Genomic DNA, 25,721 nt, shown 5'->3' with positions numbered 1-25,721 from the left:
GCATTGTTATTCTTTGGTGCTGATGTAGAACTGTTTAGAATTTGTCATCGTAATCCTTTTCAGGTAACCCTTTGTCCCTGGTGGACTTGGTGCCGTTGTTGAGAAACGCTCTAAAAGATGAATCTTCAGTAACCTGCAAGATGGCTTGCTTTGCAGTCAGGGTAAGTTGCTGTGTGTACCTTTTTGTTTAGGTATTTTTTTTAAATTTTTTTAATTTTTTATTTATTTATTTTTTAAACACATACGGCTTGTGTTTTTCAGCACTGCCTCATGACCATATGCAGTAGTACACTAAGTGATCTGGGCCTGCAGTTGGTGATTGACCTGCTGGCCCTGACAGACTCATCCTACTGGCTTGTCCGCACTGAGCTGTTGGAGACCCTGGCTGAGATGGATTTTCGGCAAGCGTTTTAGATTATTTTTTATTTTATTTTTTTATGTCGTAATTAAAAGAAGTGCTTTAATAGTGACCAGGAAAAATTACCTGATTTATTCTTTCTAGGTTAGTCAATTTCCTAGAGAGGAAAACTGAAACTTTGCACAAAGGCGATCATCACTATACTGGGGTATTTATTTATTTATTTATTGATTGATTGATTGATTTTTTAGACTTTCTTAAGCTTTTTTCTGCTCTACTTGTACTATGCAAAGTAGTTTTTCTGTGTAGATTTACATGTTGGAAGTAGTCCTCTAATGTGTGTTTATTTTGTCTTCATATTAGCATCTACGACTGCAGGACCGGGTTCTAAATGTAGTCATTCATCTGTTGGGTGATGATGACCCAAGAGTCCGCCATGTGGCAGCGTCTGCTGTCAGCAGGTATGCTTTTAATTGTATTATTAATATTATGTCACTAAATGTTGTCACTTGCCTTAAAGCCACGGTCTCCCATTTTCACGCAGGAAAATACATAATATAAATACAGGATTTTTCCCCATGAACTCCTTCTCAATCTACACCTCTGGGCTTAATGTGTGGTGGTGATTCTTTTTCCCTAAAACCAAGCATGTATTTTCCGGGTTTCGTAAAAAATCACCACCACACATTAACAGACGCCCAGAGGTGTAGATTGAGAAGGAGTTCATGGGTAAAAATCCTGTATTCATATAGTGCATTTTCCTGAGTGCAAACAGAAGACCTTGCCTTTAATTGTTTCTTCAGTCAAAAATGTTAAAATTTAGGGACCTTATAGAGTTCAAGATGAATTTATTTTGTATCCAAAAAAACTTTACTTTATACTTATGCAGAAATATGCAGAGAAATTAAATAGCTAATGAGAAAGGTGTTTATTTTATTTTTTTTGTACTGTATTCATAAATAAGTCTATTGAGACTATTTTCTTCTCAACTGTCTTCAGTTTTTCTAATATTGTACGATTACAAATGTGTATACTATTTGCACAATTTGTCTTTATCTTCAAACTACATGACCATAAACGAGTATTCCGTTCGTGCCGATTGTTTTCCTTTTTTGTGTTCTTATATTGTATATTTGATGCCTGTGTTTCTTGTGCTACTTGTAAATAAGTACATTATTAATTTTATATAATTATGACATAAATTGTGATTTGGGTTTCTGTAAATTGTCTTAGTGATTAGGCAAAATATTGTAACTAAATTGATGGAATATATTTTGTTTTGTTTTTGTCCTCAGTTTGATGTTCTGTCGTATGAGAAATATATATAGCCAAATAGTGGAAAATAAGGGGTAGGATTATTATTAAGTTCCTATAAGCTCCTTTGAGTACCACCATTGTATAACAGTTGTGTTTGTTTTTTTGTTAACTTGATGTTACCTTAAAACAAGAAGAAAAAAAAACATTGCTACTGAATATTTCAAATTCCTTGTTGCTGGTTGAATACACAAGATGGAGGGTTTGATTAAATATGTTTCCCTTCATCATGTCCCTCTTCATCCATCAGGCTCGTATCGAGATTATTTTATGACTGCGACCAGGGCCAAACGGACCCTGTTGTTGCCATTGCCCGAGACCAGAGTTCAGTTTACCTGCAGCTGCTGATGCACGAGGCACAACCCCCCTCTCAATTCACAGTGAGCACCATCACAAGGTAACCATAGATCTGCTACAAACTGTATATGCAAGCAATGTTTTGCTCAAGTTTGTTCAATTTTAGTGTGAAGCTTATTACAAAATCCCGCTCTTTTCTGTCTAACAGGACTTATCGGGGTTTTAGTCTGTCAAACACGGTGTCTGACGTCACAGTGGAAAACAACTTGTCTCGAGTAGTGACCGCTATCTCTCATGCTTTCACCTCCTCTACCTCGAGGGCCCTGACTGTAAGCTTTCACATGCGCAGATAGATACTCTTACATATTATAACAACTCAAAATATCATTTGTCTTTTTTTTTATTTTTTATTTTTTATTTTTATTTTTTTTAAAGTTTGGCTGCTGTGAGGCACTGTGTCTCCTGGCTTCAAATTTTCCAGTGTGCACGTGGAGCACAGGCTGGCACTGTGGCTACGTTAACTCCATTAGTTCAGTTTCAGCTCGAGCCACTCTGAACCGCAGCAGGGGCAGGGCTTTAAGGTTTGTGAACATGCATTTCCCTCATATATGTTTCTTGTGATTTATTTCTTTTTTTTTTTTTATTCTGATTTAGTCTGTCCCAACCCAGCAATACGCCAAACTCCTCCGCACCGGATGTGGAGCAAAGGACCCTAACAGTGGGAATGGCCAACATGGTGCTTTCCTTGTTGTCATCTGCCTGGTTCCCACTTGACCTCTCTGCACACCAGGATGCCTTGTTGCTAGCTGGCAACCTGCTCGCTGGTCAGTAATGCACCCAAATCACAAAGCCTATATATGATTTCAAAATCAAATTACTTCCAAAAATGCATTTTCATTGTACAAGCACAAATAATACACTACAAAAAGGACAGTAGAAAATGTAAGAAAATATATAGTAAAATCAGAAAAATATTACTTCAAATAAGCAAAATTATTTGCCAACAGAATAAGGAAAAACTACTTAAATTTACAGTACCTGTAAGATTAAAAAAAACAAAAAAAAACAAAGAAATAAATAATACTATTCCCATATCATCCACAGTGGTCTTTGGTTTTATACAAAAAAACAGGTTATATTGAGTTTTCCCAAGCTGTAATAAATAGAACTATTTTCTTAAAATAGATGTGTATTTTTTGACTCTTGGATAAATTTGCGTGTCAAGCAGGGAAGTAACAGGTCACATTTTTATTGTCTTTGGTATGACCCAGGCCAGGATCGAACCCACAACCTCCAAGTCTGAGGTTAGGCACTCTACCACTAGACCACTGAATTTGGATATCGGAATATTGGAAAGATGAAAAATGAGCTTAGTAATTATAACGAAACCACTTGCACTTTTGTCTGATTGTTTTCATGGTTGTAATTTTTCATTATGCAAAATCTTAAAATAAGAAAACTCATCTTGTGAAACCCCACTTCAGGGCCTTTGATGTTGGTTAATTGTCATCTTAAAATGTTTTTTTTAAGCCTCACAGTGCTTATAATGAAGTAAAAAGTATCTAAAAAATAAGCACAATGATCTTGTCATTTTAAGTAAAAATAACTTGTCAAAGCAAAATAAGCAAATTTAGGTTAAATTTAAGAAATTATATCTAAGATTTTGTTTTTTGCAGTGATTTGTGTCAGAGCTAATGTACTTAAATGGGTAGTTTGAAATCATTTGCAATTCACCTTCTTGATTTAAGCGGTGGCTCCTAAATGCATGCGCAACCCCTGGGCTGGAGAGGAAGAAGGTAGCAGCGGCAGCTCTTATCCTAGTGGCGGTCCAAATAAGATGGAGGAACCCTGGGCAGCATTGTCAGAGCGCTCACTGGTGACAATGGTGGAGCAGCTTTTTTTCCACCTCCTGAAAGTTCTCAACATCTGTGCCCATGTGCTGGATGACACTCCCCCAGGACCAGCAGTTAAGGTTCGAATTTCTTTCGTCTCTGTAGATTACTTCCTTTCAAGTGACTGAATTTTTTTTTTTTCATTTTCTCTTCCTGTAGGCCACACTGCCTTCCCTGACCAACACACCCTCACTCAGTCCCATTCGCAGGAAGGGCAAAGAGAAGGAGGCTGCTGATCCTAATGCTGTTCCTTTGAGTCCAAAGAAAAGCAATGAAATCAACGCAGGTACACAACACAAGGCTCAGGAACATACATCTATCCTCCTCCATGAACTGTGACAGACCGATAATGTTTTTTGTAAGGGCTGATACTGATTATTAGTAGTCATGGACACCAATAACTGTTATTTCAAGCCGATATTCATTAAATATGTAAAGAATAGATATCTTTATTTAAAATGACAAAAAAAATGCAGAGCTTCCTGGGCCATCACTTTATGTTGATTAAACTAAATTAAAAACTAAGCAAGTAAATTGCTCCTTAAAGTTTTAGACTATAAATAGTTTTCTAAAATTACAGCATCATTTCATAATTTGAACAGTCTTTAATGTTTAAAAATAAAAATTATTGGGAGTTTCCAGTGTTAGCCAGTGTTATTATAGTTTTGGAATTTTCATTTTAGTTAGTTTTATTTTCGTTTTGTGTTTTTTTTTTGTTTAGTTTAAAAAAAAATTAGTTTTAAGGTTGTTCTGTTAGTTTTTATTAGTTTTGGTTATTTAATAATTGCTTAGTTTTAGTTTAGTTAGTTTCAGTATTAGTTTTTGTTTTAAAAATGTGTATTACTTGTGCGCAATATTTAAAAAAACACCATGGGAGTGATGTCATCTGAAGGTGTTTTTCTATTGGCTGCTGCTAGATGACATCACTTCTGTGTGACACACTTTGAAACACCCTTATTTTCCGGCGGTTAATATCAAAATAAATCTACCGTACTTAAAATCACATTTAAAATCATCTCCAAATGCTCATGCATTAAACTAATTACCTAAAACGGACATTTTTGCTATAATTATAGTTAGTTTTAGTTAGTTTTGTAAACCTAAAATGTAGTTTCAGTTAGTTTTCCTTTTTTTAAAATAATTCTTTTTTTTTTCTATTTCTTTAACGAAATTGGTTTTGATTTATAGTTTGTTTTTTTTCGTTCTTTTTAGTTAACTAAAATAACCTTGGTGTCAGCTTCATTTTTTTTTTATAAAGTGGAAATTTAAATAAACATAAATGACAAGTCCCTCTGTCTCACTGAGCGACAAATGTATGCAAATGTAGCTTATTTTTTAGTTTTCGTAAGCGTTTGTAAAAGGTTTTAAAAGATCTTCACAGGAAGTGAAAACTTGTCTGAACATGTTCAAAATGTCTTTGCAATAAGTAAAAACTGTCTGTGAACATCTTACAAATCCTCCTGAAACCCCCAAATTTGCTACGTTCGCAAGCATTCACCGCTCAGTGAGATGCCAGCTTTAGCTGTCTTCAGATTCGTAAAAAGGCTGATGCCGAATGTCAAATATCTGCATCGATAATCGGTCTATCCCTAGTAAGTTTTTTTTTTTTTTTTTTTTTATGTCTATGTGTATTGTGGGGAGCAGGCAGAAATGCTGACAGCACAAGTGGAACAGCAGTAAACAAGTCTAACACTCTTGGCAACTTCTACAACTTGCCACCCTACCTCAAGCTCTACGACGTCCTCAAAGCAACTCATGCCAACTATAAGGTATATAACTTTAATTAAATTTACTCACTGATATACCAGAAACGTGACTGTTGTTTGCACGATTTCTCTTAGGTGACGTTGGACCTTCACAATAGCCACGAGAAGTTTGGCGGCTTCCTTCGCGCTGCCTTGGATGTTCTTTCTCAACTGCTTGAGCTGGCCACACTTCATGACATCAGCAAAGTATTTTTCTTGAAGCTGTTTTTTAGATTACTGAACTGTTTGGAATACATTTCAGATGAACCTTTTCTCCCCATGTAGTGCGTGGAGGAAATTTTGGGCTACCTCAGGTCCTGCTTCTCGCGAGAACCTACCATGGCTACAGTTTGTGTTCAGCAGGTCAGTACATGGTGTTGCTTTACTTGTTTGTTTTGGATTGTGTGTGGAAGTCTCGACATGGTTGCACCACTGAGCAGTGTGTTGCCACCAGAGACTCCACATAGAGTAAGGCTGGATCCTGCCGACAGGGCCTGTAAAGACTTTGGCTTCCCTGTGCGATGGTTCCATACATTCTATAATCGAGTCCAAAATGAGAGAGTTGGAAATTTGCAAGATCAACTAACAAAGCCATTCAATTCCTTACTTTTTGCAATCTGTTCTCCTTTAGCTGTTAAAGACACTATTTGGAACCAACTTGGCATCCCAGTGTGAGGGTGTCCTGAGTGGACCCAGCCGCGCCCAGGGCAAGGTGCTCCGGCTTGGCTCGTCCAGCCTGAGGCCAGGCCTGTACCACTACTGTTTCATGGCACCGTACACACACTTCACACAGGCTCTGGCTGATGCCAGTCTCCGTAACATGGTGCAGGCTGAGCAAGAGCAGGATGCCTCTGGGTGGGTTGAAACATACAGACCTGATGCAGGAAAATGAATTGTAATTTTTTGTGTGTGTGGCAAATCTGTCGCATCAAGAATGCATCGTGAATTTGTGGCTTTTTTGTCCGCTTTCAGATGGTTTGATGTAATGCAGAAAGCATCAAATCAACTTAGGTCGAACATTGCAAATGCAACACGACACAGAGGTGACAAGGTAGTAGTTGATCATATATAGCAATTGCCCTGAGATGCCGTCGAGTTGTATTTTTTCATATACTGCTGTTCTGAAATTGTCTTTCCAGAATGCCATCCACAATCACATCCGTCTCTTTGAGCCGCTTGTGATTAAAGCTTTAAAGCAGTACACAACCAGCACCTCTGTGGCTCTGCAGAGACAAGTTCTGGACCTTCTGGCCCAACTTGTGCAACTCAGGGTCAACTACTGCTTGCTGGACTCTGATCAGGTTGAACAGATGAATAGTAGGATCTCCATTTATCGTTGTGGGCTATTCTTTCTTAATAATATTTTGTTCTGATGTAGGTGTTCATAGGATTTGTCCTGAAGCAGTTTGAATATATTGAAGTGGGACAGTTTAGGTAAGTTTGTCAAAGTATCACAAATGTCTCCATTGTATTTTTATTTACAACTACGGGTGGGACAATACGGGTAAAGCCTGGTTCACACGGCAGGAGAATTGGCCCGATTTTAGCCCCGAATTTCCCCTCCCGACAATCGTAAGGACGCAAACGATAATCTTCACAGATAATCCTTCCGTGTGTATTGTCACCACACACGGCGCCTCCCGATATCGGCGCTCGGAAGGACCCCCGACTTGAAATCGGGCATATCCAACATGTTGGATTTTTTGCCCGATTTCGCTCCGCGCAGCAGATTGACAGTGACGTGCAACCAATCAAAAAGCGAGCCAGCGAGGAAGCCGGTGGGGAATCCAAAAACAAAACAGTCATGACGCAGCAGAAAGTCAGTGCTCGCGCTATTACACTTTTTAGTTTTTAATTATTTGTATTTTTTATTTTTTACACGCACACACATTCTCCACAAATAAACGTGGTGGGTGGGATGCCAACCCGCGCCGCCAGCACCGTGCCGAGGGCAAGCGAAGTCTCGCCAGTGCCCATTTACACTCCTTTAAACAAGACCTTTTCTTTTTATGCCGCTTTTTCGGTTGAAAACCAGGATCGACTCATGTTGACGACTCGGAAGCCACGTTTAATCTCGAGAGGTTTTGCAAGACTTCCCGTCAGATTCTTGAATGAACTCGGTTCGTGTGGAGTGTGTTGATTGTGCAGTGTGGCCGCACACCACGCACGGTACGTTTAAAACTGGAACTCCCGTGATTTTTTCTCTTCACGTGTGGTGTCTGGCAAAGATTGGAAATCGGCCGACAATTTTAAATCTTGCCGGGCGAACCAGGCTTTAGTCACAATTCAATACTGTGACGATATGCCCATGATAACGGTCATATCATGATATAGGATTTCTACAATATTCAATATATTGTCAGAAATTTTCTCAACGATATATCACGATATTCAGTATGTGAGTGAGAGTGGAAACTTGCCAACTGTTCTTCTTCGCCAATGGTGTCAAGACGGAAGTTATGATGCCACTGCTTCTGCTTACTTTACCGCCATTTAGGGGATTAGCGCCCCCCACAAACGGGACAGGAGAGATTAGGTACTGACGGTGACAGCAAAGTTCACAAAAGTCACAGTTAGGATCACAGATTTGAGTCACAGATCGAATCGTTGTTTTTGATAGATACATTGATTGATTTATTTTATAAAACACTTTTGTTCATTAAATTAAAAAAAAAAACTTGTAAGTGCAAAAAGAAGCAGATACATTTTTGTTTTATACATGCTCCATGGATCAAATAAAAAGGTATTAATGGCTTTAAGTTGTGTTTCTAAAATCTAAACGGCAATATTTGACATTTTGAGTTGAATGTTTTTATTTATTAGTTAAGTTCTATTATCTTTTTTTTTTTTTTTTTTTATTTATTTTTTTTTTTTTTAATAATGAAAAAGACAAAGTGCAATTTAAGGCACATTCCTTTCTTTGAAACATGGAGAGTGTATTACAAAGTAGCCTTTTTCCAGGATATTGACAAAGGAGTAAAGATAGGAAGGCAGGTAGCTGTCACTAATGCTAACACTAGCTGCTAGCCACTAACGCTTGAGACTTTGGCCGTATCATCGGGGTGGCATTGTGATAATGTTGGTAGAAAATGTGAAATTTCAATAAAAACTTATGATATATAAGCCACTATGTCGAAAGGCGAAGTAAAGCTGGTAGTGATGTCACCGTGCAGGCCGACTTCAAAGTAAAAGCCCATTAAGGCAACTGCATTGGCATCAATGTATTGTTTGGTAAAGTTTTATTTTTCATGTTAGCCTTAGCATAGATGGCATAGATGACATTGAGTATGATTCAAAATATCGACACTGCCGTTAGTGTTTCGATATTATAATAATAACAATTTATTGCAGTATAATTTTTTTCTCGGAGACCCCGATGTACAACACTGTTTTTAATATATGCCAAAGCAGAGTTTTATGTAACAAAGCTATTTAACTCAATGGTTTATAATTTTTCCTTTAGAGATTCAGAGGCAGTCATACCCAACATCTTTTTCTTCCTGGTGCTGCTGTCTTACGAACGTTACCATTCCAAGCAAATAATCAGTATCCCTAAAATCATCCAGCTGTGTGATGGCATCATGGCCAGTGGTAGGAAAGCTGTCACACACGGTAAGAGTTGCACGCACGATACATGTTGAAAGCTGACAAACAGTTCTGATTTCATGGGATTTCCCGTTTTCTCTGAAGCTATCCCTGCCCTGCAGCCAATAGTTCATGACCTGTTTGTCTTGAGGGGCTCCAACAAGGCAGATGCGGGTAAAGAGTTGGATACGCAGAAAGAAGTGGTGGTCTCGATGCTGCTCAGACTTGTTCAGCACCACCAGGTATGCCACCGGATGACAAAGTATTCTCAAGCTATCCAGGCGTGACCTTTTTGCCACATTAATTGTTGTCATTTGTAATGTAGGTTTTGGAGATGTTCATCCTTGTTCTGCAGCAGTGTCACAAAGAAAATGAGGACAAGTGGAAAAGGTTGTCTAGGCAGATTGCAGATGTCATACTTCCCATGATTGCCAAGCAACAGGTAACACTTAGCAAGCTATTGTTTGGAATGGAGACCCCACCATGTTACAGTCATAATAGAGAATCAAATATATGGCTCAGGTGCATAAATATTGGGACAGCAACACAATTTCTCATCTTTTTGGCTCTTTGGCGGTGTCTTCAATAGATGCATTTGGATTCTCCTGAGGCCTTGGGTGTCTTGAACACTCTTTTTGAGAGTGTAGCACCTTCCTCTCTTCGGCCTGTGGATATGCTGCTCAAGAGCATGTTCGTCGTCCCGGGTACCATGGTGAGAAATCACAATTTGATCCGTACTTTCCGGCTATTAACTATAATCCATGCGCCATTTCCTCAGGCATCAGTGACTACAGTCCAACTGTGGGTTTCTGGTATCCTGGCAGTGCTCAGGGTACTTGTCTCTCAGTCAACTGAGGACATTGTTTTATCACGAGTCCACGAGCTCTCCCTCTCCCCACATCTTCTTTCCTGCACCACCGTCCGTCGCCTCTACCAACAGAGCCCCTCTCCGACGGCCCCTCCCTCTTTGGATTCATTTGCTAGTCAAGAAGCTAATGGGGATTCAGAGAAAGTCCTACCCGAGGAAACTTTTGCCAGGTTTGTGTGAAAATGGATACATGACAATGTTTTGAAATATGAACAACATTTTGGGGAGTAAAGTTATTGACTGTGACTTGGTAATGTATGCATAATTTTTTTGGGAGCTGTAATTACATTTTTAAATTTTGTAACGTGATTATTGATCGGGCTGGGTATCGATTCTAATGACCTCATTTGATTCGATTTTGATTCACAAGAGTTGAGTTTCATTCAGTTTAAATTTTTTTCCCAATTCGATATTGATTGATTATGCAACATCAGTTCTTCTTAACTCATTTGCTCCCAATAACTTATAAATACGTTTTTTTGGTTATTTTTTTTAATGTTTTAAGTGTCCCAAAGACACGTACGTATGTGGATTTTTTTTGTTTTGTTTTTTATGTTAGAGAGCACACAGAAGGCTTTGATGCAGCCTGAACTGCAAAGAACGGTTGCAGAAATGGTAGTTATTACACAAACGGGCAGCAGGTGGCAGCAGAGCAAATGAGATTAATCAGGGCCATGTTGAAAAAAAATCAATTACTCTCAATTCTAAATAGATTTGTGAATAATGATGAAATTTAGCTATATTCTAATGCTAATTGCTGTGAAATGGAAACGGATAGAAATATCCTTTTTTTTTTTCTCCCCCCCCTGATGAAAGAAGAGACTTTGTTTCTTTTGGTAGGTTCAATGTTTTTATAGCAATAGAACACAATATTCTGTGGGCCTTGCAAAATCTGTCAAAATTCAGTAAAACAGCCGGGAGCGAATGGAATTGCTTCTGTGAAAATGTTGGGAGCGAATGAGTTAAATATCAAGGTCATGATAAAAACTCCCCCAACATTAAATTCCAAATTAAATTTTGCCGAGGCAGTAACTGGTTAAATGATTTAGTTCATGAATCAAAGTAACGCATTATCACTTGATTACTACACAAACACTGACATCAGCAAGGATGAGATGAAAATATTTTCATAATTCAAATTCAATAATTGTAAATATAAATGAAAAAGATTCTGAATTGTCATAAAATGCTATGTCAGGTCTTTCATAAATATAAGAAAATACTTTTAAATTCATGTGAACAGTACATTTCAAGAAAACAGCAAGATACCAAAAAATGGCTTTTAAAATTGTATTTTCTTATGAATTTAATTAAGGGAAAAAGAGATTAGAATAATCGATTCATGTTTTTTTTTTTTTTTAAAGGAAAATCGATTTGCTATCGTTTTTTTTTTTTTTTTTCTGTGTTTTCTGTCGACTTTTAACTTTATTTTGGTTTTGTCTTTGTCTTAGATTCTTGCTCCAAATGGTCGGAGTGCTGCTGGATGAAATTTCCTGCAAACAAGTTAAAGTGGACATTACGGAGCAGCAACACACTTTCTATTGCCAGCAGCTGGGTACACTGCTCATGTGTTTAATACACATCTTCAAAAGTGGTAAGTGTTTTTATCAAATTTAAATCTATTTATGGCTATGAGCTGCGTCTTCTAACCTTGGCCGTTTTTTTTTTTTCTCTCTATACAGGTATGTTCCGTAGGATCACAGCTGCAGCCAGCCTCCTCCTAAAAGATGAGGGTGCCAGTGGCCAGAATGATTCGGAGGCTGGCCTGTACTACCATTTAGAGAACCTGAACAGCATGGTGCAGGGTCTGATCACCACACACCCCTCCCTGGTACTCCTCTGGTGCCAAGTCCTTCTCCTCATCAACTACACCAACTACTCCTGGTGGGCTGCGGTTCACCAGACACCAAGGTAAGAACAGTCTGGACATCAGTCTGTACTTTGAGTTTTCTTTTTCAGAAGCCCAAGCACATAATAAACATAACATGTGGGCTAGATTATAATCAGGGCGGTAGACAAATCAATAATTATATTTTGAAATTGACATGAATCTCTGCTGGCTTTTTCCATCAGGAGAAACAGCAGATCATGCACGAAACTGCTCAGCCCTCACTCGTCAGGTGAAGGTGATGAGGAGAATCCCGTGTCCCTGTTTGCCATGATCAACAGAGAGATTGTCCGCAGAGGGGCCCTCATCCTTTTCTGTGATTATGTGGTGAGCCCGTTTGATTCCGACAGAATGCTTACATGATGATTTCTCTCAATTCATGCACAAATAGAAAATATTTGCTCCAACTGTCTTTTTGCAGTGTCAGAACCTCCATGACTCGGAGCATCTAACTTGGCTGATAGTTAATCATGTGAGTGACCTCATCAGTCTTTCCCATGAGCCCCCCGTGCAGGATTTCATCAGTGCAGTGCACCGAAATTCAGCTGCCAGCGGCCTCTTCATCCAAGCTATTCAGTCCCGCTGTTACAACTTGACCATTGTAAGCCGGCCTTTTTGCCTTTTTGACATATTCAGGCTGCTTGTTAATACTGTTTATGTGATGCGTTAGTCATCATTTCAGTCTTACTGTGACAATGTTAAATGATTTGCATATTTTAATCAGCACTTTAAACCTTTTATCTATGGAGGACCAAAACTGCCAACATTCAAAATAAATAAATGAATAAATAAATAAATAAATAAATGTGTAAAAGTGAAAATAAAAATGAATATAAAAAAAATACAATTCGAAAATTATATCAAAAAATAAATATGAATGGAAATAAATCCGTTTTTATTTTCACTTTGTCATTTATTTATTTAGACATTTATTTATTTAGTCATTTATTTATTTCATCATTTATTTACTTAGTCATTTATTTATTTTGATTTTTGGCAGTTTTGGGCCGTACAGCCAAGTCGAAATGTTATTCAAATGAGGGGGCGGTCCTAAGCGTGTCGTGGGTTGGACTCCAGTGTTGCAAACTTCCTGTCATTGGTCGAGTGAGCAGCTCGGCGACAAGGAAGTCTCACCTGCTTGTAATGGAGACCTCCAGTAATAGACGACGATCGTGTCCACTGTCTGCTCTCACTTGTTGTATAACAACTCAAGTCGCAAGTTGAGGTGACAGTGGACACGATTGTTGTCCATTGCTGGAGCGCTCCATTGCAAGCCGGCAAGACTTCCTTGTTCACCGAGTTGCTCACTCGACCAATGACAGCCAGTTTGCAACCGTGGAGTCCAACTGAAGACACGCTAAGGACCGCCCCCTCATTTGAATAACATTTCGACACAATTCAAAATGAATAAATGTCTAAATAAATGACTAAATAAATAGATAAATAAATGACTAAATAAATAAATAAATAAATAAATGTCTAAAAGTGAAAATAAAAACGGATTTATTTCCATATATATATATATATATATATATATATATATATATATATATATATATATATATATATATATATATATATTTTTTTTTTTAGATATAATTTTGGAATTATATTTTTTTTAATATTCATTTTTATTTTCACTTGTAGACATTTATTTATTTATTTATTTAGTCATTTATTTATTTTGAATTTTAGCAGTTTTGGTCCTCCATATTTATCTACTTGATGTCTTCTTAAAAATCTTTCCCCTACATCTTTCTGTGCAGCCTACCATGTTGAAGAAAACTCTACAATGTTTAGAAGGCATCCACCTGAGCCAGTCTGGCTCCCTGCTGATGCTCTATGTGGACAAGATGCTGAACACGCCTTTCAGGGTTTTGGCACGAATGGTTGACACGTTAGCTTGTCGGAGGGTGGAGATGCTGTTGGCAGAAACGTTACAGGTTGTTACATAGTTTTTGTCTTTTTAGAAATAAAAACTCAGTGTTGCAGAATGTATTACCCGCAAGTTATTATAATACTGTAGTTTCAAATAATCCACTTTTCTGCCCTTCAGAACAGTAAAGCCCAGCTGCCTGTGGAGGAACTAGACAGAATCCAAGAATACCTCCAAATCAGTAGCCTGGCTCAGAGGTAATGCAATTTTGCAGGACAGTAAGTCCGGGATATGAAAGAAATAATTTTAAGCTGATTTGCGGTCGTCACTGTTCCTCATTGTTAGAAAAATGCAACTGGAAAACTCTTATAACTCATATAAAAATCTAAACAAAGTATACTGCTATCTTGTTTGTTTAATCATGATTGCAACTTCCTGTTCTGTCCAGTGTGCTGACTCGCTAGCTAGCAGCCAATCAGAGTGAGCAAATCACGACCGCCCAATGCTGATTTCAACAAAAACACACACATGGCAAATACTTAATAGAAGAATGCATTACATTTAAATACACTCATTGACTGATTTTCTCTACAGATTGCGAGTCATATAAGCAAAGCAGATCTGTAATCTACGCACAATTTCACAATGCCCTTTTTGTTTTCTCATCACAGGCATCAGAGGTTTTACTCCCTGCTGGACAGGTTTCGAGCCACTGTTGCTAAAACTAGTAGCCCAGCGGCTCCAGTGACATCACACCCCTTAGATGGACGTCCACCGCCTGCCCCTCAACTGGTCAATGCAGATAAGGTCTGGAATATGAACTGTTTTTCTGTTTTTTTTACATATATATATATATATATATAACTATTTGACCACCAAAAACATTTAATGATGTATGCTAAAATCCTAATGAATGCTGCCATAAATGTTGACATTTAGTATGGTTTTTTTTTTTTTTTTAAATCAATGGGTACTGCAACATCTTGTGGAGCGCTGCCTTGTCAATGGAGTTGTGAAATCAAAAACACCCACTAACACAATGTCAACTACATTTTTATTTTTTTTTTAAGTATCAATGGCCAGTGCAGCACTGCCAGGTCAATGAATTGTGAAATAAAAAACACCTAACTATGGCCAGCAGATGGCAGCATTGTATATCTTTTCAATGGGCTCAAGGTGTATCAAATTACAATGAAACATGACGAATCTGATGAAATAGAACGGTTTCAAGGATGACGTGAATGATCAAAGTCTTTGTCACATTAAATCTAATTCACAGAGCGTCACTAAACAAAAAATATTAGTGTCAAAGTCACGGTTGTGCAGAAAATGGATCTTTTGTCCTTACCTTTTTCTATTTTCGCTTATGTCACTCAAATTACCTATTTTCAAATGGTGATTACTAAAGAGCGGAATAAGGTAGAAACATACTTTTTTTTTTCTTTTTTTTTTCTTTTTTTTTTCTAATGAAACAATGGAATCCAATCTTTCATATGGTATTGACCATGTTTATGTAGTCATAACGCACAATATTCTGTTTGCCTTGAAAAATGAGTGAAAATGCTTGAAATCGGCTCGTACTGTCTGGGAGTCAAAGAGTTAATTAACTTCACATAAAAAAAAAAAACATAGAAAATATGTGTTTATTTATGCATTTTTGCTATTTGCTAGGAGTGGTATGTGACCCTGGTGAAATCACAGTGTTGTCTTCGTGGAGACGTGTCTCTGTTGGAGACAACTGAACTACTTACCAAGCTGCCTGCCCCGGATCTTTTCAGCATTATGAGATGTGAAGTAAGTAGCATATACTTAAAGCAGATACTCTATTTTGGGTTTTTCATTATTGGTTATTTTTTTCCTGCCAATATGCAAAATCAACCCACATATTCCCTTTACAATGACAGACATTCAACCCGAGTCTGCTGTGTCCATGTCTGAGCATGGGTGTTCAGCGGCTAACGCGAGGTCAGGGCCCACTCTTGTTGGAGACAGCGTTGCAGGTGACCTTAGAGCAACTTGCTGGAGTTACGCAGTCACTTCCCGCCCCACACCGCTCCTTTTTACCAACGTCCGAGCCACAGTCTTACTGGACCCAACTGGCTGATGTGTATGGTAAGAAACTGACTGGCGTGAGCATGGCCTGTTTGTAACGATTGATTGCCTTTCAAAATGTTTGATACAGTATTGATCAGATTTCCATGGCTTGCTATGCTTTCAGATGAGCCAGGTTTTTACCCCAAGGTTTTAGCCCTCTGTAGAGCTCTCTCGCAGTACCTCCTCTGTGTCAACCAGCTGCCATCCTCATTCCGCATTCTTTCTGACAAAGAAGACCTCATAACGACTTTCACCTGCACTGCCACTGAGGTAAAATATCAAATCTACATCCAATTTGTCTGTTTTTCACTGATATCTTCTCCGTGACCCAGGTGATAGTCTGGCGCCTGCTTCAAGATCAGTTACCGCTGAGTGTGGACCTGCAGTGGGCTCTGGCTTGTCTGTGCCTGGCTCTGCAGCAAACTTCCATTTGGACCAAACTGTCCACCGCAGAGTACACGACACGCGCTTGTTCCATCATCTACTGCTTACGTCTCATTCTTGTCGCCGGTATTTTTGTTTTTGTTTTGTAGATAGCTTATTGCTTGTTACATCTCTTTTTAAAATGGTTCCTTTGTGTTTTTGCATTTAAGTGGCTGTGAGCCCCGGAGACCAGCTTCTGCTCCCAGAGAAGAAGAAAAAGTTACAAGATGCTGAAGGAGATGAAGTGGATTCCGTACACACAAAATGTGAGGATTTATTGATCTGATGAAGTTTATCAAGCAAATCAGCAACGATGGGTTTGCTTTACTGAGCATCTTTTTGGTTGCAGATAAATGTGAGTGGCAAGCGTGTGAGATCATGGCAGAGCTGGTGGAAGGCCTACAGAGCATTCTTTCCTTAGGACATCACAAAAACAGTACAATCCCTGCTTTTCTGACACCAACCTTGCGCAACATTGTGATCAGTATTGCCCGACTGCCACTGGTGAACAGCTTCACTCGGGTGCCTCCACTGGTCAGTGTTTTTCTATATTTGTGTGTTTGTGCAGTGGAGGAGTGTGTAAGGGTGTTGCAATGCTTTGTCAACACTCCACAGGTTTGGAAACTAGGCTGGTCCCCACAGCCTGAGGGGGAGTTTGGTACAGCACTGCCTGAGATTCCTGTAGACTTTCTACAAGAAAAGGATGTCTTCAGAGAGTTCCTGTACCGCATAAACATACTTGGTGTGTAAAAATGTACAATTGGCATCTGCATCTTAATTACATTGTCCCCCATGCCTGTTTCGTTTGTTTTGTTTTGTTTTTAATGGACATTTTGTGACTGTCTTAGGCTGGAGTAGCAGGACTCAGTTTGAGGAGACCTGGGCCACTTTGCTGGGTGTGCTGGTCACCCAACCAATCTCAATGGACCAGGAGGAGGACACACAGCAAGAGGTGCCAATTAGTGTTCATTTTATCAGCCATTTTTAAATTTAGTCTCGGCTTTAGTCCAGTTTCAATCATGCTTGTTAGTTTGTATCAGTTAGTCAACCTCATCCCATTTTTTTATTTAGTCAATTTTTGTTATCAAGAATTTTAGTCTTTATTTTGGTCAAAGAAAACATAATTTTATTCGCCGAGTTGGAGCCAGGGCAATCATTTTACCCCTGTATATTTTTTTGTCATCAGATAATGTTGAACATTTCGGATATAAAACTATTTTACATAAAAACGTCTCATCTTTTTGACGAAAAACAACGAAAGTTACAACTGTAACTACGGTTCTATGAGTCCCGGACGACCGCCAGAAGGCGGTGCTTTAAGCACTGAATGTTCCTTTCGCGCATGCGCAGTTCGAGTAATGCATACCAAATTAGTCACCTGTGACCCCTGTGTGACCCTAGAAGGGTATAAGTTCCGGTGTCACCCAAGGTTCGTTTCCTATGGAATCTTCTCGCGTGAACACGAGGATTCCGAGCGACAGGACGCCCTGGCGGTCGTCCGGGACTCATAGAACCGTAGTTACAGTTGTAACTTTCGTTCTATTTCGTCCCTCCCGACCGCCAGAAGGCGGTGCTTTAAGCACTGAATGACTAATACCGGCGTAGTCGCGAGGGATCTCAGACACAAACCTCACTGAGAAGCCCCAGCAGGACCCAAGATCACGCCAAGCGGATGGGGAGAGGTGACATCCACGCTATAAAACCTGGAGAAGGTGCAAGGCGTTGCCCATGAGGCAGCAGCACAGATATCCTCCAGGGAAACACCCCTCAGGGCGGCCCAGGACGTGGCAACGCTCCTGGTGGAGTGACAGCGCACCCCTGACGGCAGGGGGCGGCCCGACAGCAGGTAGGAATGGCGAATGGCATCCACGACCCAGTGAGACAAGCGCTGCTTGGAGAGAGCGGAGCCCTTGGTAGGACCACCATAACAAACAAAAAGCTGGGCAGACGTACGAAAGCCCGCCGTAGCGTCAATGTAACACTGCAAGGCTCTCACCGGACACAAGAGCTCCGGCCTGTCCCCACCATCAGCAGGAGTGGGTACATAACGTTTAAGCCGTAGAGGCTGGTTAGAACGAGAGCCAGACAACACCTTGGGAATGAAGGCAGTGTTCGGCCACAGAGTGACGCCGGCGCCATCCGGGTGCCATCGCAGGCAATCAGGGCTAACCGATAAAGCGTGTAGGTCGCTGACGCGCTTGGCGGAGGCAACGGCGAGCAAGAGTGCAGTCTTGCGCGACACCCACAGAAGGTCTGCCCCCGCCAGGGGCTCAAAGGGAGGCCTGCACAGGCCGTCCAGCACCAACTGCAGATCCCACGCCGGAACCCGAGGGGCCGGGCGGGGACGAAGACGCAGAGCCCCTCTGAGGAACAAGGACACCAACCCATGGCGCCCCACGGAACCGCCATCAGCACCAACATGCCGGGCAGAAATAGCTGCCACATACACCTTCAGCGTCGACTGAGACCTGCCCTTATCCAGGAGGGACTGCAAGAAATCCAGGATGGTGGGGATGGAACATGAAGCAGGGTCCACCCCGTGTTCTCCGCACCATGCCACAAACAACTTCCACCTGTTGGCATACTGTAGCCGAGTGGACGGTGCCCTCGCATTAAGAATGGTCCGTGTGACAGACTCTGTACAGCCGGTCAGCAGCGGTTGGGGCCCCTCAGTGGCCAAACACACAAGCGAAGGCGCCGAGGGTCGGGATGCCAAACCCGACCTCCCTGTTGAGACAACAGGTCCTCCCTGTCGGGGAGACGCCACGGCTCGCCGGAGCACAGTTGACGGAGCAGGGGGAACCACGTCCGGGCCGGCCAGAAGGGGGCTACCAGCAAGAGCGTGTGACCCTCCTGAAGAACTCTCTGAAGCGTCAGCCATATCAGAGGGAGCGGCGGAAAGGCGTAGAGAAGGCACTCCGGCCACGGCTGCGCCAGTGCATCCAGACCCAGAGGGCTGGTGGCCTCGCTCAGGGAAAACCAAAGTGGGCATTGGGTCGAGGCCTCGGAGGCGAAGAGATCGACCTCCGCCGTGCCGAAGCAGCTCCAAATCATGCGCACCACCTCTGGGTGGAGGCGCCACTCTCCCGGAGGAGGACCCCGACGGGAGAGAGAGTCCGCGAGCTGGTTCCGAACCCCCGGCAGATAGGTGGCCCGTAGACTGGCCAGACGGGGAGCAGCCCACCTGAGAAGGAGCTGGGAGATCTCCAATAGACGGGCGGACCTGACGCCGCCCTGATGGTTTATGTGAAACACGGTCGTGGTGTTGTCCGACCGTATGAGAACATGCCGTCCGCTCAGGTATGGCAAGAAGTGCATGAGTGCCAAGTGCACCGCCCGAAGCTCCAGCACATTGATGTGATCGGCCCTGTCGCGCACAGACCAACTTCCCTGAGCCGTCCTGTGCTGCCAGACAGCACCCCAGCCCGTGAGGCTGGCATCCGTGGTGACTGTTTCGCGGCGGGCCGGGGCCACACCCAGCGGGACGCCGCTCAATAGAAAAGCCCTCTCCCTCCAAGGTGCCAGGGCAAGGAGGCACCGACGGGACACCCTGAGCCTCCGGTGGCGGTGCCACTTGGCGTCCAAGTGGAAGCCGTTCAGCCACCTCTGTAGTGGGCGCAGTGTCAGCAGGCCCAACGGGACCACAGCCGTCATGGACGTCAGCTTGCCCAAAAGCCGCAAGTAGGCGACGTAAGGCAACAGCCTGCCCCCTCGAAAGTGCGCGAGGAGGCGAAGAACATCGTCGACTCGGTGAGGAGACGGGTGGGCTCTCATAACCGTGGTGTCCAACGTCACACCAATGAAGTCCGTCCGCTGAGAGGGGACCAGAGAGGACTTGGGCAAGTTGACCCTGATACCCAACCGGGCCACATGAGACAGGAGATCGGAGGTGTCCCGGATCACCTGAGCCCGCGACGGCGCGCAGAGGAGCCAGTCGTCGAGGTACGGCAGCACCTTCATGCCCACAGACTGCAGGGGCGCCAGAGCAGCCCTCACAAACCGAGTGAAGACCCGCGGAGCGAGGGAGAGCCCGAAAGGGAGCACACGGAACTGCCAGTGACGGCCTTTGTAGGCAAAACGGAGAAATCGACGGTGTCGAGGTGCGATGGGGACGTGGAAGTAGGCGTCCTTCAGGTCTATAGACGTGAACCACTCCCCCTGGGCGAGCGACTGCAAGACGTCGTTCGTGGTTAGCATGTGGAATGGCAATACCTTGAGATGCCTGTTGAGCCCCCTCAGGTCCAGTATCGGACGGTATCCACCGGTCTTCTTTGGGACAAGGAAGTACGTCGAGTAGAAGCCCCCGGGCTGTGCCAGGGGGTCCACGGCCTCGATCGCGTCCTTGGCCAGGAGGGTGGACAGCTCCTGGTCCAGAGCTGAGGCTTTTGCCGGGTCGGCGATGAGAGTCATCCTGACCCGACAGGAAGCAGGAGGCCGGCGTCGGAACTGCAGCTCGTACCCGTGGGTCAAGATGGAGACCACCCATGGGTCTGAGGCACGAGCAGCCCAGTAACTGAGCTGCTGGTGGGAAAAATGTCCGACGGCCAGCCCCAAGGCCTCAGTCCCTGCCCCTCCGGCCCCTAGGGGCCCGAGAGGGACGGCGGGTGGGGCCTGCAGCCCGTGGTTGCCCTGAAGGCAAGCGGGCGGAGGAGTGAAAACCCTCGGCGGGCCTCTGCGGGGGTCGCCGGGTGCCATAAGCCTCGGCAGGTCGGGGCTGAGGAAAGCGATGAAAAGCAGAGGGTGCCCCAGGCCTACCCTGTTGGGGAGGCAGGGCCCTGTTGAGGCTGGAAAGCTGCTTCCTGGTTTCATGAGCCTTAACCGTCCTTTCCAGTGCACCCACAGCGGCAGAACCAAAAAGCTCCCCCGGCTCCACAGGAACACCACGGAGGGCCCTCCTAGAGGCCTCCGACAAGGGGGACTGCGCTAGCCACACCTGGCGGCGCGCCTGCACTAGGAAGGACATGAGTCGGCCGTGTTCCCTAGTCATGAGGGCAAAAGCCTGGAGGGCTGCATCACTGAAGGACACAGCAGCCTCCACGCTGTCCGCTTGCAGGGATGTAGAGAGAGCAAGCATGAGGTGAGCCAAAGAGTTCCCAATGCGGCCAGCACGTGCACCAGCGCCATAGGCCCGTGTGAGAAGGTCGTCAGTCACACGACATTGGGGTCGAGGACATCGCACAGATGGCCGAAGGGTCTCCTCCGGGGACACAATGAGGGATGCGACAGCTGGCTCCACAGCAGGCATCCGGTCCAAGCCAACACTAGCAGCACCGTGCATAGATGCTAAATCACGGCCATCAGCCGAAGGACGGGAGAGAGCCCCAGGATCCCTCCAGCAAGCATGTAGTTCCCGCAGATAGTCATCAGACGCGGGGACAGAAAAAGCCGAGGAAGGGCGCCTGCGCCGGAAGAAAGCGCTCTCAGACGCCGATTGAGCCTGTGGAGGCACCTCCAAATGCAGGAGGTCCAAGGCATTGCGCAGGACAGCCCGTATAGAACTATCCCCCGCCTCACTGGACGAACTCTGAGCGGACGCTGGAGAGTTTGGTCCCAAAACCACAGACCCCGGGTCACGGTCGTCGTCATTAAAAAAGGAAGCCGAAGCTGCCAAGGAAATGGCGTCCTCCTCAGGAGGAAGCACTGGCATGGGCGGGGTGGATGGTCGCGGCATGGGCAGGGCAGGTGGTCCCGGCCCCCCCGTAAGTGTGGGAGGGTGACGGTCCTGCAGAAGAGATCTCACCTTTGCCAGCTCAGCCTGAAGGTGCCCAACCTCCGAAGCAAGTCGTCGCTGCGCCGCCCTTTTCCTGGGGGGGGCATGTACAGCAGAGGACACACCGAGACGTTTCCGGCGCCTCGGTTGGGAGGACGACAGATGACCCAGTGGACTGGGGTCACTGACACTAGGACTGCAGGCCCGGCCATCCCCGGCACGGTCAGAAACAAGACACCTCGGGCAGCGATCGTCCAGGACATCGGAGGCCTCAAAGAGGATACCACAGTCCACGCAGCAATGGGAGTCCTCCATTGTGAACACAAGGAGGCCCAAGCAGTGATGAGCGGAAAGCTGAGGGAAGGGGGCGCGAGCGCCACCTGCACAGCAGACCCACACCGAGCAGCCGACGCGTGGGTCGGGGCAAACAGTAAGCCGGTAAGGCAGCGATAAGCCGAGGGAAGGGGGCGCGAACGCCACCTGCACAGCAGACGCACACCGAGCAGCCGACGGAGGGCGGGGGCAGACAGCCAGTTGTCAATAGTAGCGATAAGCTGAGGGAAGGCGCGCGAACGCCACCTGCGCAGCAGACGCACACGGAGCGGCCGGCGGGCGGGAGGGGCAGACAGCAGTCGCGAAAGCGGCGACAAGCTGGGAGAAGGGGCGCGAACGCCACCTGCACAGCTCAAGCCAGGTGCGCACCGCAGGCGGGACACGCACAAAGTAAGTAAAACAAAGAATCGAGCGAAAAGCGCGACGCCGTAAGCTGGGAGCGGGAACGCTGACGCTGCCCTCACCAGCAAAGGCACAAAAAAGAAAAGCAACAACCAAACGGCAACACCGTCGGAAGAAAGCGGCGCTAATAAACCGAGAGAAGCGCTAACGCTGCCAAAGCCAGCGGAGGAAAAAATTAGGGTAGACCACGAGCCGTGGTAGCCAGGGCGCTAACGCGAGGCTAGCCACACAAAAAACTCAAAACACCGCAGTAAACGCGGAAATAAGGCGACAAGTAGTCAATAACCTTACCCCACGGGAGGTTAGAATACGCGACCACGTCGGGTCACAAACGAAGGAAAGAAAAACACCGTCGCCGCAGCCTTTGGAGGGCGAACTACGCAGCTCCGACCGATCCGGTCACAAGGCTCCAAGCGGCGCGGTCAAGAGGATAAATACAAATCCCAATTCTTACACTCTTCGAAAATGTGTCGTATGCATACGCCACGCGAGAAGAAAAGAGGAAACGAACCTTGGGTGACACCGGAACTTATACCCTTCTAGGGTCACCCAGGGGTCACAGGTGACTAATTTGGTATGCATTACTCGAACTGCGCATGCGCGAAAGGAACATTCCGTGCTTAAAGCACCGCCTTCTGGCGGTCGGGAGGGACGAAATAGAACTTCATACGGAGCCCCTAAGGTGACATGATAGAAAAAAAACAACAACTTTGCGTTCCCTCGCAAAGATTGCGTTCCCTCGCAAAACAACTTTGCGTGAACGCAATCTTTGTGAGAGAACGCAAAGTTGTTTTTTTTCGCCTACCATGTCACCTTACGTGCGCCGTAAACACTTACGGGTCATCTTACATGTGACCAAAAGTGATTTGTTTCATGTTTACAAACGTTCCATCCTTGTCGCTTTTGGTCACATGGAAGATGACCCCGAAGTGTTTACGGCGCACCTCAGGTGACATGGTAGGCAAAAAAAAACAACTTTGCGTTCCCTTGCAAAGATTGGGCAAATCTTTGTGAGGGAATGCTTTTTGAGGGAAGTGAGGGAAGTTTTTTTTTTTTTTCTTTTTCTACCATGTTACCTTAGGGGCTCCGTAATTTCACACACAATTACAGTATATCAACAAGTGGCTGCTATGGCTCCATGCTATGAGCTAGTAAGTTAGCCAGCATTAGTGAATGGTTGAATTAACACTATTGTTGGATTGTTACGTTATAACTATAATTTACTTCTTTTTTTTTACCTTTCACCATGACTCCACCTCCTGTTTGTCTCATGTGTTTGTGCATGTTGCATTCACTAGCTGCAGATTTGAAAGGGGGTGTGACAGTGACAGAGTAGCAGAGACAAAATTTTACAAAATCATATACTGGTAATTTTTGTCTTGTTTTTGTTCATGAACTAGTCCAGCTTTTATTAAGTGAAGTACATTTTGGTCGAGGAAAATGCATACTACTTTAGTCCCAGTTATTGTTTATTAATGAGGGTTTTAGTGTAGTCCAGTCTAGTTTTCGTCCGGTGAAAATTGACGAAATTATTTTTGTTTAGGTTTTGTTAAAAAAAATGCACACAAGTGCTAATGTTAATTAATACAAGTCAACATAGCACAGAAAGATGTTCATCTTTTAAAGTCTTAGCACTTCCTGGTACATGTAGCGTTTAGCTTCTGGTTCATCAGCTGTTCCACATTGGATTGGCTTTGCAGGAGGATTTGGAGCGTACACAGTTGAATGTGTTGGCAGTGCAGGCCATCACCAGCCTGGTGCTGGGTGCCATGATGCTGCCCACTGCAGGCAACCCTGCTGTCAGCTGTCTGGAACAGCAGCCTCGCAATAAGAGCCTCAAGGCCCTGGAGACACGGTACATTTTTATTATTCTCTATCCAGTCTTGCTGAATACTTTCATTGTTTTTTTGGTTTCATTGTACGAGTTTGTGCCCAGGTTTGGAAGGAAACTGGCAGTGATCCGGGGTGAGGTTGAGAGAGAAATCCAGGCGCTTGTTTCCAAGAGAGACAACATTCACACACATCACCCCTACCATGCTTGGGACCCTGTGCCCTCTTTGTCTGCAGCCTCAGCAGGTAGAAAACAATACCGCATGCAGGTTTCTTTTTTAAATGACGTTAAAAAGTAATTGACTGTATTCTCTTTCAGCAGGGATGTTGATCAGTCATGAAAAGTTGCTGCTTCAGATCAACACAGAGCGTGAGATGGGAAATATGGACTACAAACTGGGACAGGTAATTCAAGCTACTTATTAGGAACTGTTTAAATAGATTTGAAGTATTTTATTATGTTGGTCACTTCTCTACAGGTGTCCATTCATTCGGTGTGGTTAGGAAATAATATCACCCCGTTGAGGGAGGAAGAATGGGGCGAAGATGAGGAAGATGAAGCAGATACGCCAGCACCCACCTCCCCACCTTTATCACCAATTAACTCTCGGTATTGTGAATCATTTTAGATACATGCAGACGTTCACAGTTTGTCTATTTACACTGAAAACAGGCATCTATCAAACTTGATTTTGGAAGCCATTTTAGTTTTGCCCTTTGGACGGAAATGCTTATTACAGTAGTCATATTTTAGTCGTCTCGATGTGATTATGTCAACAAAAACTCAAAAGGTTTTAGTCAAACTCCAAGGTCTGAGTTAAGTTTTTGCAACTTTTTTTTTTAATAATTGAGTTTATAATTTCAGAATTTTGATAATAGTACAACATTATGAAAATAGAATGGCCTTAACCTATTGACTCCAGCCATTTTCACTGAAGCAACCGCCTTCGCTCCCGGCTGTTTTACTGGATTTTAGCTAATGTTGCAAGAACCACAGAATATTTTGTTATATTGCTATAAAAAGTTAGAACCTACCAAAAGAAAGATTAGTGTCTCTTCTTTCATCAGGGAAAAAATGATATTTGTTTTGATATCTGTTTCTGTTT

General features: G+C 43.7%; 1 protein-coding gene and 1 non-coding gene across 9 annotated transcripts in view; both read left to right on the top strand.

The window, feature by feature from the left end:
* htt (huntingtin) overlaps positions 1–25,721 on the top strand; it is a 52,150-nt gene that overhangs the window by 11,809 nt on the left and 14,620 nt on the right. For 4 of the 8 annotated variants that reach the window (XM_077523994.1, XM_077523991.1, XM_077523997.1 and 1 more), the window contains 41 exons: positions 64–161; positions 262–401; positions 503–566; positions 722–819; positions 1,923–2,069; positions 2,178–2,298; positions 2,405–2,550; positions 2,624–2,793; positions 3,718–3,941; positions 4,021–4,147; positions 5,506–5,630; positions 5,703–5,813; positions 5,892–5,969; positions 6,238–6,461; positions 6,579–6,657; positions 6,746–6,907; positions 6,985–7,040; positions 9,070–9,218; positions 9,297–9,433; positions 9,517–9,633; positions 9,781–9,903; positions 9,970–10,229; positions 11,511–11,653; positions 11,742–11,970; positions 12,133–12,274; positions 12,369–12,548; positions 13,714–13,890; positions 14,004–14,080; positions 14,495–14,630; positions 15,495–15,617; positions 15,728–15,935; positions 16,042–16,187; positions 16,250–16,427; positions 16,511–16,606; positions 16,690–16,874; positions 16,956–17,082; positions 17,189–17,292; positions 24,486–24,640; positions 24,722–24,861; positions 24,935–25,020; positions 25,095–25,225. In XM_077523994.1, coding sequence (XP_077380120.1) covers positions 64–161; positions 262–401; positions 503–566; positions 722–819; positions 1,923–2,069; positions 2,178–2,298; positions 2,405–2,550; positions 2,624–2,793; positions 3,718–3,941; positions 4,021–4,147; positions 5,506–5,630; positions 5,703–5,813; positions 5,892–5,969; positions 6,238–6,461; positions 6,579–6,657; positions 6,746–6,907; positions 6,985–7,040; positions 9,070–9,218; positions 9,297–9,433; positions 9,517–9,633; positions 9,781–9,903; positions 9,970–10,229; positions 11,511–11,653; positions 11,742–11,970; positions 12,133–12,274; positions 12,369–12,548; positions 13,714–13,890; positions 14,004–14,080; positions 14,495–14,630; positions 15,495–15,617; positions 15,728–15,935; positions 16,042–16,187; positions 16,250–16,427; positions 16,511–16,606; positions 16,690–16,874; positions 16,956–17,082; positions 17,189–17,292; positions 24,486–24,640; positions 24,722–24,861; positions 24,935–25,020; positions 25,095–25,225 — 5,719 coding nt within the window. The remainder of the gene's footprint in view (positions 1–63; positions 162–261; positions 402–502; positions 567–721; positions 820–1,922; positions 2,070–2,177; positions 2,299–2,404; positions 2,551–2,623; positions 2,794–3,717; positions 3,942–4,020; positions 4,148–5,505; positions 5,631–5,702; positions 5,814–5,891; positions 5,970–6,237; positions 6,462–6,578; positions 6,658–6,745; positions 6,908–6,984; positions 7,041–9,069; positions 9,219–9,296; positions 9,434–9,516; positions 9,634–9,780; positions 9,904–9,969; positions 10,230–11,510; positions 11,654–11,741; positions 11,971–12,132; positions 12,275–12,368; positions 12,549–13,713; positions 13,891–14,003; positions 14,081–14,494; positions 14,631–15,494; positions 15,618–15,727; positions 15,936–16,041; positions 16,188–16,249; positions 16,428–16,510; positions 16,607–16,689; positions 16,875–16,955; positions 17,083–17,188; positions 17,293–24,485; positions 24,641–24,721; positions 24,862–24,934; positions 25,021–25,094; positions 25,226–25,721) is intronic. The other 4 variants (XM_077523996.1, XM_077523998.1, XM_077523992.1 and 1 more) reach the window with 2 other exon arrangements.
* LOC144021468 (small Cajal body-specific RNA 14) lies at positions 6,013–6,142 on the top strand. The gene has a single exon (XR_013284159.1).

Source organism: Festucalex cinctus, chromosome 6 (genome assembly GCF_051991245.1).
Source record: "Festucalex cinctus isolate MCC-2025b chromosome 6, RoL_Fcin_1.0, whole genome shotgun sequence".
NCBI classification, from domain to species: domain Eukaryota; kingdom Metazoa; phylum Chordata; class Actinopteri; order Syngnathiformes; family Syngnathidae; genus Festucalex; species Festucalex cinctus.
The sequence above is the reverse complement of the archived record's forward strand: the minus strand, read 5'-3'. Positions and strand labels throughout refer to the sequence as shown.